The following is a 16270-nucleotide window of genomic DNA, read 5'->3' as shown; positions in this document are numbered from 1 at the left end:
CTTTTTTCCTTTGTATTTAAGGTAAATCGAGAAATGAGAACGAGCTTGTTGAAAGAACCTAATACATAAAAGTAATACTTCAACTACGGCTCTATTTAGGTTACCAGAAAAGAAGTAAGTAATTCATAAAAATAAGTTTTAATCGATTGCAATCAGTTGTAATTAATAAAAATCAATTATATAATTTATAACTAAAAATCATTTTTAATCAGTAAAAATTCGTATCAATTAGTTATAATTAGTAAAAATTAGTTGCTCACAAATCAAATTTGAGGTGACATGTAGATAGAGTGAAGTAAAGATCACTTGCTCACACATCCAACTGATTCTCTAGAGTTAAATACTATTAATAGGTTGAATAAGACTTTTGGAGATGAAGATCGTAATTTAAGCTCAAATTATGTACGGATGGAATGAACCCATTCAGTTTTCTATGTCATCAACATAGTACATGACGGGTACTCTTAGTTATCTATAATTTGCCTCCTTGGTTGTGCATGAAACGTAAGTACATTATGCTTTCGCTCTTAATCTTGGGCCCTTAATAGCCTGAGATGACATATATGTATATCTTGCACCTCTCGTTTAGGATTTGAAAAGGTTGTGGGATGAAGGGGTTTTCATATTTGATGCACATGTTAATGAGTTGTTCATTTTGCGGCAATGCTTTTATGCACCGTCAACGATTTTTCAGCATTTGACAACTTATCGGGGTATAAGAACAAAGGGAAGAAATTACCTTATTTATAGGTCTATTTGCAAAAAACTACTTTAAGTATTTTATTTTTTGCAAAAAATACCTAATGTAGTATATTTCTCTACAAATGATTACCACTTAACAGAATACGTGAATTGACCGTTAAATCTGAGTTTTTGACCAATTTGAGAGGTTAAGTTGTTTATGTGGCAGTATCTCATTGGTCCTCGTATTTTTAAATAATTAAAAATTTAAACACACAAATTAACAAAAAAACAAAAGATATTTGACGTCATTTTTACCCATCCTAACGATATTTTAAATCGCAACATATAATTTTTCTATGCTTCGATTTTAAATCGGAGCAACAAATAATAGGTATATGCTGCTAATTCAAGAGTTTGAGGCCAAAATCATAGCTTGTAAGCCAAAAAAATCACTACATATGAGGTTTCTTTCTACTAGTTGTTAAATACGAGAAAATATATATATATATATATATATATATATATATATATATATATATATATATATATATATATTTTTTCTCAAATAAAGAATTTAATGAATTTCATGCATCGGCTTGAATGTCAAACTAGTATTATCAAAGAAGATTAAGGAGTTGTTTGGTAAAGTAGCTTATTGCGCAATTTTAGCATATTTTAACACAAATAAGATCTTTAGATGATTAAACCATATAATACTAGTGTTTTGTATATTAGCTAATTAAATCATCGTGTTGTTACGAATCAACTATAATTTTAAACAAGTTACTCTTAGCAATGTATTTAAAACTTGAGAAGGACGGGTTGTTATGGTACATAGGGGTTATTTAATATTTTAAGCAATCAACGATTGTTATTTTAGCAATCACCTAGGTGATTGCCCGTGTAACATGAGCGGCAATGTCAATACATAATTAACATTTTACAATAATGTTTTATACAAGAATATTGTAAAAGTCTCAAAATGCTGAACTATTAAAAACTTTAAATCATAAAAACTGAAACAGTTTAAAACAAAAGTAAATATTACATCTGATAAGAAATATTGTTTGCTAAAAATGGAAAAAATTACATCATCATCAAGTCATCAATAAAGATACAAAAAGCAGCTAAGTTCTCGATAAATAGTAATTGTTGTGGCCTGGATCGGAACCTGAACTAAATCCTGCAAAATGCTGCCTTCCATGATACGGATGACAGCCGATTGAATCGGTCAGCGCTTAACGTCGAGCATAACTTCCTATCCAGCTCAAAATACGAAAATTATACGCATTGCATACTTTTAAGTCATTAAGATACCATTCTCAATCCTGACAGAAGTACGTTACTGCCACTTATACAATTCGGTAATCTTAACACTTAAGTAAGTTCATTTCGTTAATACTCATAGTCGTACCATGCATCATAGCATCAACACTAATCAAGTTTATCACTAATCAACAAGCACATCAATATAACACCTGATATATGTAAGAGTCTAGAGGACCGTAGTCCTAAACCCTACTTGTGGTGGGAGTCGTCACCCCTCCAATACAATTTATGCTCGAGCTCTACAGGATAGGTAGCTAACCCCCTGTTTTACACCGCATTTTACGTGCCGGCCAACACGGGCGTCGGGATTTTACATGCTGGTCCATGGTTCGACATTACCTTACTATCAGGGTCATTCAATCAATATTCATTCACACAAGTACATCACATTTTTATTACTACAATTTGACATTGACTTTGACTTTGATCAACTTAGGCGATAACCTCTTTTATTTAATAAAATTATAAATCATAACGTAAAATTAACCTTTATGCCTTTATGCATTTATTATTAAATTCTTACACCTTAAATTCATTTATAATTTTATTTTTAAAGCTCGCTAAATTCACACTAATAACTTAATATTCTAACAATAGTCTCCAAATTAATATTTTCCACAAGTAGATACTAAAATCTATTTCTCTTTAAATAAGTATCCAAAATCAACATTTTCAACTTTACAATAAATAAAACTTTATTCTCTTCAAAAAAATCAAATATTCTAATTAAAATTCAAGTTAAAATTGCATCATTTGGATAAGTTTCCAAAATTCTAGAAGTTCACCAAAAATCAATATTTCAAGTTTAGAAAAATAAGTAAACTTATTAGGTTTGCCAAAATCAATATTCTAGTTGTAAAACAAATAAAACTTATAATTTCACAAAAAATCAATATTACTAGTTTAAAAAAAACAAGTCAAACTTATAATTTTCACAAAATTTAATATTTCTAATTATAAAACAAGTAAAACGTATAATTTCTCAAAATCAATATATCACACATAGTTTGAGTGGCAAGTTTACTAAAATACTTTTACATCATTTTACATAAATTTTGGTCAAATAGTTAGCAAATAAAATATTTTGTACTAAATAGTGATTAAAAGTTATTTTTATTATGAAATCTCATGTATTCAAGAATAACACCTCAATATTTAATAACTTATAAAAATTTCTCAAAAATATCTTTTTAAATTGTTATCTTATTATTATCACAAAAATAGTTGTAATAATTTAAAATAGTAAATCAAACTCTTATTTATTTATTTATTATTATTATATGATAGTGGTCGAATGGCCTACGAGTGTTTTGGGCCCTTTTCACATAAAAAGAACGACTTAATTTAATTTATCATACTAAATCCTAGATTTAAATAATTAACATAACCACTTTCAAAAATAAAAACTTTTCGCAATAACATAGAAATTTACTATAACTTTAAGGATAAACTTAAATCTCAAAATAAAGTATAATAACAATATTCTTAATATAATCATACTTAGTAAAATACGTTCATAAAATAACTTACTACCTTATAAACTAGTTTAAGGGCTAACATAAACATATTAATAAAAATTCTAACATAAAAAAAATAATAACATTCCTAATGTAACACTGACTCATAAACATACTAGCACTAGTTGATAACATAAATCATACTTAATATCACTAGAATATAATTTTGTACCCAACTTCCTAAACTTGTTCAAAGATTATTAAATTAACATACTAAAAATAGCATACACATACTTAATATAATCTTAATCATAATTTCATTAAACTAACTTCTTACTAAAACATATCAACATATTTCATACTTTGCATATTATAAAGTAAATATAATGTAAAATTCCACAAAAAGAGTAAGGTAAGAAGTTATACCATACTAACACCAAGGATTAGTACTAAGTACTAATTAAGAAAATAACAAGAAATAAGACCCTCCAAGATAGATAATAATGCTTCAAAGATAATTAATCCAAACTCCCAAAATAAAGATGGTCTTCTAAGCTCCCAAAATAATTAAATCCAAGCTCCAAAAATAATAATATATTAAGTACCTAAAGTAATAAGTAATAACCTAATAATGCTCCATAATGATGAAGATTTAGCTAAATAAAGAGTGTTCTAAGCTCCATCTTCTTGAATTTCTTCAACTAATAATAAAGGTATTAAGATAATAAGATTTAAATGAAGTGAAAATATAAGAAAGAATGTTAGAAAGATTTAATGATGGTGGGGTAAGTGATCTCATGGCTAAGGGGTATTTATAATGGGTTTGGGCAACTTTGTAGTTCATTAGATTGTATGAAAAAGTATTTTAGGAGTATAGAAAAAGGTTAACTTGTGTAAGTAATTTAGAATGTGTAAGTGAATGTGTAAGAGTTTGGAGTGTAAAAGAAGATTAGCTTATGTAAGAAAATGGTGATAACTTGTGTAAGTGATGAACATCATGGGTTACTAAAGAAAGGATTTTGGTTCATCAATTTTTTTTTAGTATGTACAGGTAAATATACTTTAAAATAATAGGTAAATTTGATAATGAAAATATGTAGTTACTTAGAAAATTTTGCTTAAACTATATTTAAAGTTAATAATAAAAATACGACTCATTTTTATATATAAAATATCAAAGTTATAAGGTTAAAATAATAAGTAGTAATGTTAGTTTAAGGAAAAAGTTAAAACGTAACGTTTTACAAAACCGTAAATATAATAATAAAATTTTAGTTTTCGTACTATAAAATAATAAAATAATATTTTAGTGCTTACAAAAAGATTTTAAACAAAATAATATTTTTTTAAGTTTAATATTTGAAAGAAATTACAAAATCGGAAAAGGTTTAGAAATTAAAGATGGTTTGATATGGATAACCAAAGGATTAGGAATTTTAATTGAAAATTCGGAATAATTAATCGAAAGATTATGATTAAGAATTTTGAGTCTGTTACAATCCGTGCTAAGCACGGGTTGTTTAATATTTTATCATATTTAACATATATTTTTACGTAAATAAATAAAAAATATCAAAAACAGATTTATAAAAAAAATAATATTGATACGCAATTTGAAATATAGGTTTGTGTACCATAGTATATATTATGATGGAAAATAAAGTTAAACGATATATAAACCTAGTGAAATGGATACATTTATAACAACTTTTATCAACTATAAATATTGAACCACTTTTTTGTATACAATATTGTATGTTAAAGTATAAATATTATCATAATCATCACATATTAAAATCTTTAGTTTTTGCTTACTTTTGACCCATGAAGCAACTATATATGATTGATCATGCATTAATACATATTGGTAAAAATTTAAAATTTATGTTAGGTAATAATCAAATGATTGAATTTTAATTTTATATCTTGTGCATTATTTTCCTATCAGGAAAATAAAATTTTAGATTTTAGTATTTGGAAACAATATCACGATTGTTATTGTCAATCCTTTTCAAGTTTAATTACTCCTCTTTAGATTTCGTCCATCTCTAAACACGACTTATTTCCCCTCAATTTGAATAAAGAAATTAAAATTTGCTAAATTAGAAAAAAAAGAGATCCATGTTTGATCAATCAAAATAATAACAATAAAAAGAAATTAAAATTTAAATTTATAAATAAATCATTCACATGCATAGAAAAAATAAGATATCAAAAATCAAAAATCAATAAATAAAATATTTAATAAAATAAAAGATAAAAATAGACTAATGGAAGAGATATGACCCATTTATCGAGATTGGTTACATGCTTTACTTCTCTCTTTGGTTCGAATTAACTAAACCCAAAAAATCTATATAGAGAGATAATTAAAAATAAAAAACCCAATTTTTTAGATATGAGAATAGAAGATAGGGAATTTTTATGAGAAAAAGATAGAAGTTTTCTTCAATCACAAGTTGCAAGATCTTTAAAAAATGTGATAATTAGTTTAAGGAGACATAGAAAGTCAGTAATGCCGCAGTAATTAATTCCTTAATTGTAGGGTTTATTATAGTAGATAATCTATATATTAAAGACTATTTGAGGTAATAGCGTATTCAATACTCTAGTTATTAGGGGGGAACTAAACTCATCAAAACATGACACGTGTCCTTAGGTGGTCTCTGTTTTAGTATTAGAGATGGATGAACGATATCCACAAAGGAGTAATAAAACTTGAGAAGGATTGACAATAACAATCGTGATATTGTTTTCTAATACTAAAATCTAAAATTTTATTTTCCTGATAAGAAAATAATGAGCAAGATATAAAATTAGAATTCAATCATTTGATTATTACTTAACATAAATTAAAATTTTTTACCAATACGTATTAATACATGATCAATCATATATAGTTATTTCATGGGTCAAAAGTAGGCAAAAAAACTAAAGATTTTAATATGTAATGATTATGATAATATTTAGGAAAAATTACCTAGAATAATCCAACCTATTCGTGATATTTCTACAATAATTTCATCTATTGATTAACCATGAATAATCTTAACTTTAAGGGATATTTGCCTAAGTAAACTCGGGTAACCCGATGACCTGCTATAGTAGGTAATTCACCAACAAAGTAAAACTGAAAATTAATTTAAAATTAGAGAAAAATTTTGAAATTTTACATTAAAAATTCTAAACAGTAAAAAAATCATAAATTTTTTTTAAACATTTTTTGAACATTTTCTTCGACATTTTATTTTAATTTATCCTTTTCCGGTCACCGGGTTTACTCTAGAAAAATACCCCTCAAATTTGAAATTATTCATGGTTAATCAATTGGTGAAATTATTGTAGGAAAATCATGAATAAATTGGATTATTCTAGGTAATTTTTCTTAATATTTATACTTTTAACGTACATTATTTTGATCAACCCTAATTTTCCCTACCAAATTCATAGTGGAGTATAACAAAATCAAAGCTAATGCTTAACACTTACGAGGACACATGTTATTAGAAGTCCCGCATTTGTACGTGACGGAAAATACCCCCCATTTTCTATTTCCGTATTTCCCTCCCTCTCCATCTCTCTGTCTCCACTCTCCATACCAGTTAGTTATCAGTGGTCAGTCACTCTCACTCATCTCTTCTTAACTCTCACTCCATCCACTGCGAATTCGGTACATTACCATTTCGAAGTTCTCAAATTCCTTCGCGTCAACAACAATCCAATCATTAACTGCACAATGAGTTCTCAGCAGGACAATGTCAATCCATTCGCTGTAATTTTCTCTCCTTTTTTTGATTTGTTCACCATTATTCGCTTCCTGTACTTAAGATCTATTGCTTCTTGAATTCCTTTTAAATTTCGTCGTAATTTTGTATCATTAAATGCAATAATTTTATGTTGTTATTGTTGTGATTTTGTTTGCATTGTTTGATCTGGATATGAAAGCCCTAGCATTTCATTATTAAGCGCACTGAGAAATGTGAAATTTGGACTGCACCTTTTGTTTCCCCACTTCATGGTTTGAATCAGATTATTGAGTTCTTACATGATCATTACATTTGATTTTTTAGCCATTTTCAGAACTCAGAAGATTGCCTACCCAGTACACACTGACTTTCTGCTCTATTTTTCATATTAAAAAACAATGTGAAAGATTTTTGCATACCAATTTTGATATAGAATGACTTTCTGATCTATTGCTCACCGCTTGATCGAGCCATGCCGCTCTACCGATCGAGGGTCCTTCAGGAGGCTTCTGACTTGGTGCTGTGTGCTGCCTCGACTTGCCTTCCTTCCCTCAATACCTTGCCTTGATCAATGCACAATCTAAGGCTCCTTTGGTGCACCCTAATGCATTGATCAAGCTTTCTCTTGCCTTGCCCAAGCATCCCTTATGCACCACACTCATGTTCTTTGTTGCACCATCACACACCGAAGACCCTCTTGTGTTCCTCACAACACCATATGCATTAGCTTGAGCCATCAAGCCAACACCTTCACTCAAGGTTGATTTTGCACTTGCTCAAAATTATATAAACAATGCCTTGCATTTTTACAAGAGGTACCTCTTACAGGTTCTAAATTGTGACCTTTCAATCACATAGTGACATCTAATTGGTGCACTAATTTCTTGTCATATCGTTTCTATTAGGCAAAAATTGCATCGAAGTAAAAATCCTGAGCTTCATTTCTGGATGCAGTGAATATTTTCTAGTTCGAAAAATATCTTTGTTGACTTTGAGAAAAATATATTATTGAGGTTTGCTTGCCGCTTTCTTAATTAGTTAGGATATTAGGATTTTCTGTTTTGCAAGACAATTGTAATCTTTAAGGACAGCTGTTAGATTTACTTGTTACAGATCTTGCCCCTTGTTTGTAGATAGGGAGTATAGATATAATAACATTCTTTCCTTTTATTCTTTATGTAATAACCTGTATATTGGTGCAATACTCAATCTCAAGGACTGTTTTTCTGCATGTTAGATAGATTTCTTTTATGAAGAATAAAGACATGTTTGGTTAATAAGCATGACTCCTATTGACTTTACTTTTTGATTCAAAGACTTGATTGAAACTTCTACAGTTGATAGTTATAGTGGAGACTGCCAGACTGGATCACTAGATTAAGGTCGTTAGTTTGTCATCAATTATCTCTAATCCAATGTGATAATAGAATTTAAGACTTGCATTCAATTTATCTTTGTCCTCTATTATATCGATCACAGCTTATCATTGCAATAAAGCACTCAAGGGGCAAGGAAAAAAACCACCTTATGAACATTCCTAGGATATGTGCAAGCCATCTCCCATGATAAATTGTTAGCATATTTTTGAGAGGCATATTTGTTATTGATTTTGAATACATAATTTCTTTTGTATGTCCCTTCTTGATGTATGAATTTGTTACCATGGCTGCACTTTAGATATTTAAAATCAGTTATGTCTAGAGCTAATTCATTCAATTGGCTTGAATGCCCTTATCTGATCACTTGATTATGTTAATGATCTCCCTTGAGATGGTTTCATGTTTAACATAATTACCTAATTAGAGTTTGAAATTTGAAGAGTACAAGGCACAAGCCTAATTCTGGATAAGAAATGCCGGTATTTGATGATATAGTATGGATGAGGACTTTTCTAGTTGACTCGGGTGATTACAAAGCTGCTGCTAGTTAAAATATAGTCAGTACGGTATACATGGCGTTCTTCCTATGTATAACCATGAGGCACAATAGATGATAGAAATATGGTGAACTTATTTTAGCTTTGAAATTGCTGGTAATTTTGCTTTAGAATGCTGACAACTTAATATATCTCTAACTAATTTTAAAGTTACACTTTTGTTAGTAAAGAACTTTTCATTTTTTCTTGTTGATAATTGCTCTGTAATTTCATAGAACGGTTCAAGTGCTGCTGGTTCAAAGTTCCGTCTCCCTTCCTTTGGGTTTGGTCAAAAGACTGACGCTGTTGATGTGTCGTGGGAAAGCAGGAATGTATGGAACCTTTAAGTTTCAATTAATTGCTTTTGGTTTTTACTTGGAAGGTTATCCAAATTTATCTTCTATTAATTTCTTGTAGGATCATAACAAAGAGAAAGAACTTGTTGATTGGGAGGCAGATCTTAAAAGGAGAGAGTTGGTCAGTTTTACCACCGTCTAAGTGAAGATGAACTGATTTTTTTTTCCTTGTCAAACGATGTTAATGGATAATGCAACTAGGACATATTTTGTTCTAATCTTGACTTTCCAATGTCCATTGATTGTATTGTTTTCAACATTTTTACTGCAGGACATTAAGCGGAGAGAAGATGCTGTCACTTCAGGTTGTTGAATAAGAGGCTAGAGCCTATATTTGAGTGCTTTTTTTGCCTTTTTGTTTGATCTTGATCTTGATCTTGAGGCTATGCATTATTCTACAAAATGCTCTAATAAGTTCATGTGTTGGTTGTTGTTTTCCATTCTCACTTGTCATTTTTTCAATGCAGCTGGTGTCCCTGTTGATGATAGAAATTGGCCGCCTTTCTTCCCAGTCATACACCATGACATAGCCAATGAAATACCTATTCATGCTCAAAAGTTGCAGTATTTGGCATTTGCAAGTTGGTTAGGTATCAATTTTTTTCCATAAAAATTTCTTCGATGTTGGAATGCTTTGTTTTTTTCCTTTCCTATTAATGGTCATATGTGATATTACCCTAACTAGAATCTGTCTATTTGATTTGTATTTTGTATTGAGGATTGTGATGCGCACCAGTTACATTTTATAGGTTTTAGCATGCCCTTGAATTAACTAGTCAGTTGTTCAAAGAGTTTTTTTTATGAGATGGAATTCATGGAGCCATGATAATGGATTTCTTCTCTCGTTTTTTCTTCATAGACCTTAATTTCCCCCCTTAAGGATAGGAATGAACATGCTACTAAATTAGTTGCTACACTTGCATGAGCACTACTATTCATCAATCAATATTGTTTTATAGTTTGATAGATTTCGAGATTTCAAATCTGCAATGGTTGATGTATTCCTTTTCCTTTGAGGATTTTTCATGTAATATTAGGGACATGGCATGTCCAATCTGTATTTTGCATGATCAATTATGTTTTGAAGATATTATCCCAGACAACTCTGAATATGTATCGCTTAGAGTTTTATTCGTTTGGCAAGATGCACCAACAGTCGTATAGTAGTTTCAATTATTTTATGCCTCTTTTAGTTTTTGTGTATCTTGATTTGCTCTATTGTAATGAATGTATCCATCATTAGAAGAAAGCATCTTTGTGATATGTGGTTTGGGTTATTCATGTTGTTTTCTTCATTATTTTTTGACAGAATTGACAAAAGAGGATATTATACTGCTTTCTATTGTATTCCTTACTCTACTTCTCTTTTTCTCTAAAGTCAACAAATATTTCTTCATTATTTTTTTTAATTTCTGTGGACTTCATAACTGAATTTTGTTGACTTGGTTAAGTTCGAATTGGACCTAGTGCTCAACTTTGTCTTATTGATGCAGGCTTAGTTTTCTGTCTGTCATACAATATAATTGCAATCATCGTCTGTTGGATTAAGGGAGGAGGTAAAGACCAAATTATTTTATTCTGATTGAACTTTCTTTAGCCATGCTATTATAAAGAAATCTATTGACATTTTTTTTGCATTCTAGGTGTCAAAATTTTTTTCCTTGCATTGATATACGCTCTACTTGGTGTTCCCCTATCATATGTTTTGTGGTATCGACCACTTTATCGTGCTATGAGGTAGTTGTTTATGCCTTCTGGCCTACCTTTCCTCTCTTCTTCATTTCTCTCTTGTGTATGCATGTGGTTTGTGTTTAAACTGTGCTCACCGTTTCTAGTATGAAAAATATTCATTGTTGAAAAACGATAAATGTGGATAAATCTTAGTAAGACTTTTCCTTATATTCAAAGCTCTTCGTTGATTAAACCTTTAGCCTTTTCTTTTCTATAGATTTCTTCAAAAGACGCGTAGATCTGTCAAACCTGAAATTTTTATTTGATATCAGACCCTAAAACTATGATAAACATTCCAAAATTGATCCAATATGGAGCTTCCTTTCAGGGATGGATGTTAGTTCTGGAAATTGCGGTTCAGTAGGATAATATGCAACTGGTTAACCTCTAATTGTAATAAATTGTCATGACTGATACTTTTAGGACGAAAATTATCAATCGAAGGAACACTGAAGATGCTTTCATGTTGTTTTTCTAAAAGGTCTGAAATTTCAGAGGCCACAAATATAGATCTTTTTGTTTTAGTTATATTTATATTCTATATGTATATTTTGGATTTTGATGTTTTTAATAAAAAAAAACTTATCAGTTAGTTATCTGGCTTCCATGAAATTAATTGCTTGGCAAGTTGATGTTGGCAGTGTTTCTTTCAGCTGCCCACTTGTCTTTCACATGAGTCATGGCTGTGAAATACGGTGGGAGTTGGATCCAGGGATGTAATTTGTGTGTAGCTCTTGAAACTTTCACAAAGAGGCAGTGACCTTTACCCTCTCTTATGAGGGTTGCTGCTGAATTTAAATATTGAAAATATTGTATCGTGTGAGGTTGGTTGTCTCCCTCTCGTAAAGGAAGAAGGAAAAAAATAACTTTAGTTATAATGTGGAGTTAGAAGAGAAAATATTGATTTTAATCACTATGCAGAAATTACGGAACAAATTTACACTGATTTGAATTTTCTCCTTTCAGGACGGATAGTGCTTTGAAGTTTGGCTGGTTTTTCTTGTTATACCTGGTGAGTTTCCACTTTCTACGAATTTTTAATGTTTTTAACACCTTTTAATTGGACCGGGGATATTTGGTGTTTACACCCTTCTTATTTTCTATTTGGAGTTCCTGATGTAATGTTATTATCGTGCAGCTCCACATTCTTTTTTGTATCTTTGCTGCAATTGCTCCCCCAATTGTGTTTCATGGACAGTCTTTCACGTAAGTTTCTTAATTTTGTTTGACAATGGTTATCCGCAACCTACTTGTTTGAACTATTATCAGCTTTAAGGTTTTCCAAGTGTCATTTTAAATTTACACAATTTATTGAGGTTCATATTAAGAAAAACAGTGAAATCACACAGAGATCATATTAATATTATTTCATTATGGATATCTTGTCAGTTGTCTGTTGTGGTGTTCTAGTGATTTTAACTATATTTTCTGAGGATCAATTCTATTCAATGGCGTTACTCAAATGTAACGATGTTATTGTAGAGATGAAACAATTTTGTTTTGTCAGAGGGTCTAAATTTACAGCTTAAAGAGGGATAATTTAATCATTTTGTTTTTGTTGGCAAAACTGTTTTTTTTTTTTTTTTTTTTGGAAACTTGCTTAGCTGAGTTTTGGTACATCATCATTTTCTGGGATGTGATGCAAAATTTTGTTTTGGATCTTCTCCAATATGGGAATAAAAAGCAAGGATCATTCAATGCCAAAGTATATTGGTTTAGTTATTTCACACCCTTTTAACTGCTTGGATTCTAGTGGAAAGAACCCGGAAAAAAATAGATATAATCTTAAGACAATATGAGTGCAAACAATATAGATGAAGAATCCATGGTAAATATAAATTTGATTATGTAATGTTTTTTATTCATTGAACTTCCCATTTGTCTTGTGTCGTCATGTCTTATTAGTGTAATAAGTGAATTATCTCCATTATTTCTTTTCATTTGGGGAGAACTATTTTGTATTAGTTCTTGACGATTGCTAAATTTTTTGAGTCTGTTTCTTGGAAGGGAGTTATTTCTCATCTATACTACTGAAATTTTTCAGGGGCATCCTTGCAGCAATTGATGTATTTCCTCATAGTGTTCTAGTTGGGGTAAGTTTTATAGATATTCGTATGAAGTATTTACTCTGACTAGCTTTAGTTTTGTTAGGAAATTATTTTACAATAATGATAAATTATCAAGGAATCTATTTCATGGCTTGGATACTGAGAGATGATGTTGTGAGGTTATAATCATGCTATTTCCCTTTTGCTAAGTGTATTCGATTAGAAATATCTCATCAATCATATATTTGCTTCCCGCAAAGTATTTTTTTCCAGGGGGGATTGAACTCAGTTTGTTGAATTTTAATTAGTATTTATGTTGTTTCAATATTGAGGAGAAGATGAAAGAAAATCGTTTAAAATGCTTTGGGCATGTGCAAAGATGTGGTATTAGTGAATCGAAAGGTTGAAACTTTAGGATTTAAAAAAAGGGCAAGGAAGATTGAAGTGAAAAAAGTATGAAGAATTTAGACTTATAGATTAAGATGGTAGAAAAAAAAAAAAGAATGGAGATGAAAAATTCACGTTGGCAACCATTTGACTGATCTATTGATTTCGTTCATGTAACTAACCCCAAACTTTTGGAATTCAGGCTTTGGCATTGTCATTGTTGTTGTTTTTCACATTCTTAATGTTTTCATTCCTTTTGCATAAGATGGAAATGTATTAGGATATCTAATATATCTGGCACCTAATGGGAACTTTACATTGTATTACATGATCTTTAGAGTTTGTTTCCTCTGGATTGTGTTGATATGCAGCTGACTTATTTTTATTACTTTTTTAGCCATTTCTCCAGTTATTTATTTATTTATTTATTTGTAAATTAACAGGACAAAACTGCATTTGTTTGTCTATACAGGTTTTTTACTTGGTTGGATTTGCTTTCTTTTGTTTGGAATCACTCCTGAGCTTTTGGGTTCTTCAGGTGAGAATGGCAATTGGCACCACTTGCTTTTGTTTCTGAGTATTATGTTTTACTCTGGGAAGGGCCACCTGCTAGGTATAGGATTATTGCCCTGCTGATAATGTATGCAATTATCCCCTTCCCCCTTTTGTTTTGTTGGGGAATAATCATTGTCAGATTCCCCATTGCGAAACAGTGAAGAGACCAGTCAGCCCAATGATTTTCTATTCATCAACATTTTCGAGTTACCACCTCTAACTTCTGTTTTCTGTAACCTCTGTTGAAGATTCATGTGTAGCTTTAATCATTGGACTGAACAATTTCGGATTCTGCCTTCTGTTTATTGTAAAAATCAAGTGTCATTCTGTTGTTTTCTAGGCACCAATTTGTTGTCGTCATTATAGTTGTTTTACAGACCTGGCATTAAAATTTTCTGGCAAAAAGTAAGTTTGGGTTTAGATGTTATTTCCACACCTAAAAAGGAGGGATATACGGAATTACGGATTATTTTCAAAGTGGGTATAGAAATGTTAAATGTTCCTCTAAGACAAGGTTTATAATTTTTATTCTATCCCTTTATTTTAGATAAAACAGAGTTTAATGCTTTTAGATGTGGACATTGCAAGAAGGGGTGGAGCCGTGGAAGTGAGGGTTGTATTTTGTAATCTATTTTCTCTTTTTTAGATATGGAATACTGGATGGGTGAGATCAGTGTTACTTTTTCATTTTATAGCAAAAAAAAGTACATTCCTCCCAATTTCTTAGCTCTCCTTCCTGCCATGAGATTGGTGCCTAGGATAAAAAGATTGATGTCTATTTGTAACGAGTATCAAAACCTAATTTCAGAATACATATGGACTAAATCAACCATACGCTTTTTACTTTTTGAATTTATGGTTGTCAAGTTCTTTGGATCAAGGGGATATGTGAAACCACCTCTTTGGAATGGCTGGGCTAAGTTCAGAAAGCCTTTCTGCACTTTTTTAGGGGAGCTGTGTACATGTGAAACCTGTTGTTCTGTCACTGATCTCACGCTACTGAGTGTCTTTGTAGAGGTATAGAGTCATGGTATCAACAGTTTTGAACAGTGAATTTAGCTATCTATCCAATTGTTGAGATCTCATGCAACAAATGCCTCACTATCTTCTGTTAAGCTGCCAACCTGCCAATGACTAGAACTCATACTGTTTCATCAGTCTATGTGTTATGCAGCATTCTGCTACTCACACAAATATGTTATGCAGCATTCTGCTACTCTGCTAGCGTATAGCCTTGTATGCGTTAACTTTCTGATTTTTTTGTTTGTGATTTTGCAGAAAGTTTACATGTATTTTCGGGGGCACAAGTAGAATTGATCAAGTACACAAGAGCTTCAGTTGGTTTGTATTGCAACCTCTCTTACCCATCAAAATCTGCAAAGAGAACTCAGATTTTGTAGGGCGTGCTATTCTGATAGAAAGCCTTTAGATTTAGTTTGTGCATACCATGTAAAAATGTGAGGGCTCTCTATTTCCTTCAATTCATGTTGCATTCCATAGTGTGATTTCTATAGGACCATATTGCACTTCCCCTCACTTTAGGTTTCTGTTAGATCATTGTAAAATGAAAAATGAAGAATCCATGATGTTTCGTGTGAGCCCTAAATGTTTCGTACTGCTGCTATTTAATTTAGAATCTGTGCACTGTATTTCCACATTAGTGTTGCATTTCCCTCCTTCTCAAGGACTCGATGACGGTTTTCTGCTTGGCCAAACCGATCTGATGGTTTAAGGATATGGTACTCTGAATTCGTTTGCGTTCTCCTTCATCATTGCATTGTGCTTACACGTGAAACTTTAGGCTGATGTTAAACCTTCTGTAATAGACTGGGAATTTCATGGCATTGAATTATTAGTTGAATCCAGAAAAACAGCTAAGTAGCAAGAAATTGGAACAATGGCGTCACATATAAGGTAATTTTTTCAATATAGAATTGTATTGGTGTAATTTAAAGATTACACATTTACACTAGAATAGATAGTGTTATAATTTACAAGCATTTGAAAGGCAACGTAATTGTGAATTATATCCCAATCATTTTCTACATCCGCCCTTTCTTAT

The 16270-nt window shown here is 30.8% G+C and overlaps 1 protein-coding gene across 1 annotated transcript; it reads left to right on the top strand.

The window, feature by feature from the left end:
- The first annotated feature begins 6976 nt into the window (after nt 1-6976).
- On the top strand, nt 6977-15852 carry LOC130799916 (secretory carrier-associated membrane protein 4-like). Its single transcript, XM_057663211.1, has 12 exons — nt 6977-7242; nt 9368-9463; nt 9549-9608; nt 9759-9792; nt 9955-10077; nt 10981-11043; nt 11131-11224; nt 12185-12230; nt 12357-12424; nt 13263-13311; nt 14126-14191; nt 15487-15852. The coding sequence occupies exons 1-12, from the start codon at nt 7207-7209 to the stop codon at nt 15517-15519; spliced, it is 768 nt and encodes a 255-aa protein (XP_057519194.1). The 5' UTR covers nt 6977-7206; the 3' UTR covers nt 15520-15852.
- Nucleotides 15853-16270: the final 418 nt, after the last annotated feature.

This window comes from Amaranthus tricolor, chromosome 14 (genome assembly GCF_026212465.1).
Source record: "Amaranthus tricolor cultivar Red isolate AtriRed21 chromosome 14, ASM2621246v1, whole genome shotgun sequence".
Lineage (NCBI taxonomy): Eukaryota > Viridiplantae > Streptophyta > Magnoliopsida > Caryophyllales > Amaranthaceae > Amaranthus > Amaranthus tricolor.
Note: the sequence above shows the minus strand (reverse complement) of the source record. Positions and strands in the feature narration are given on the sequence as shown.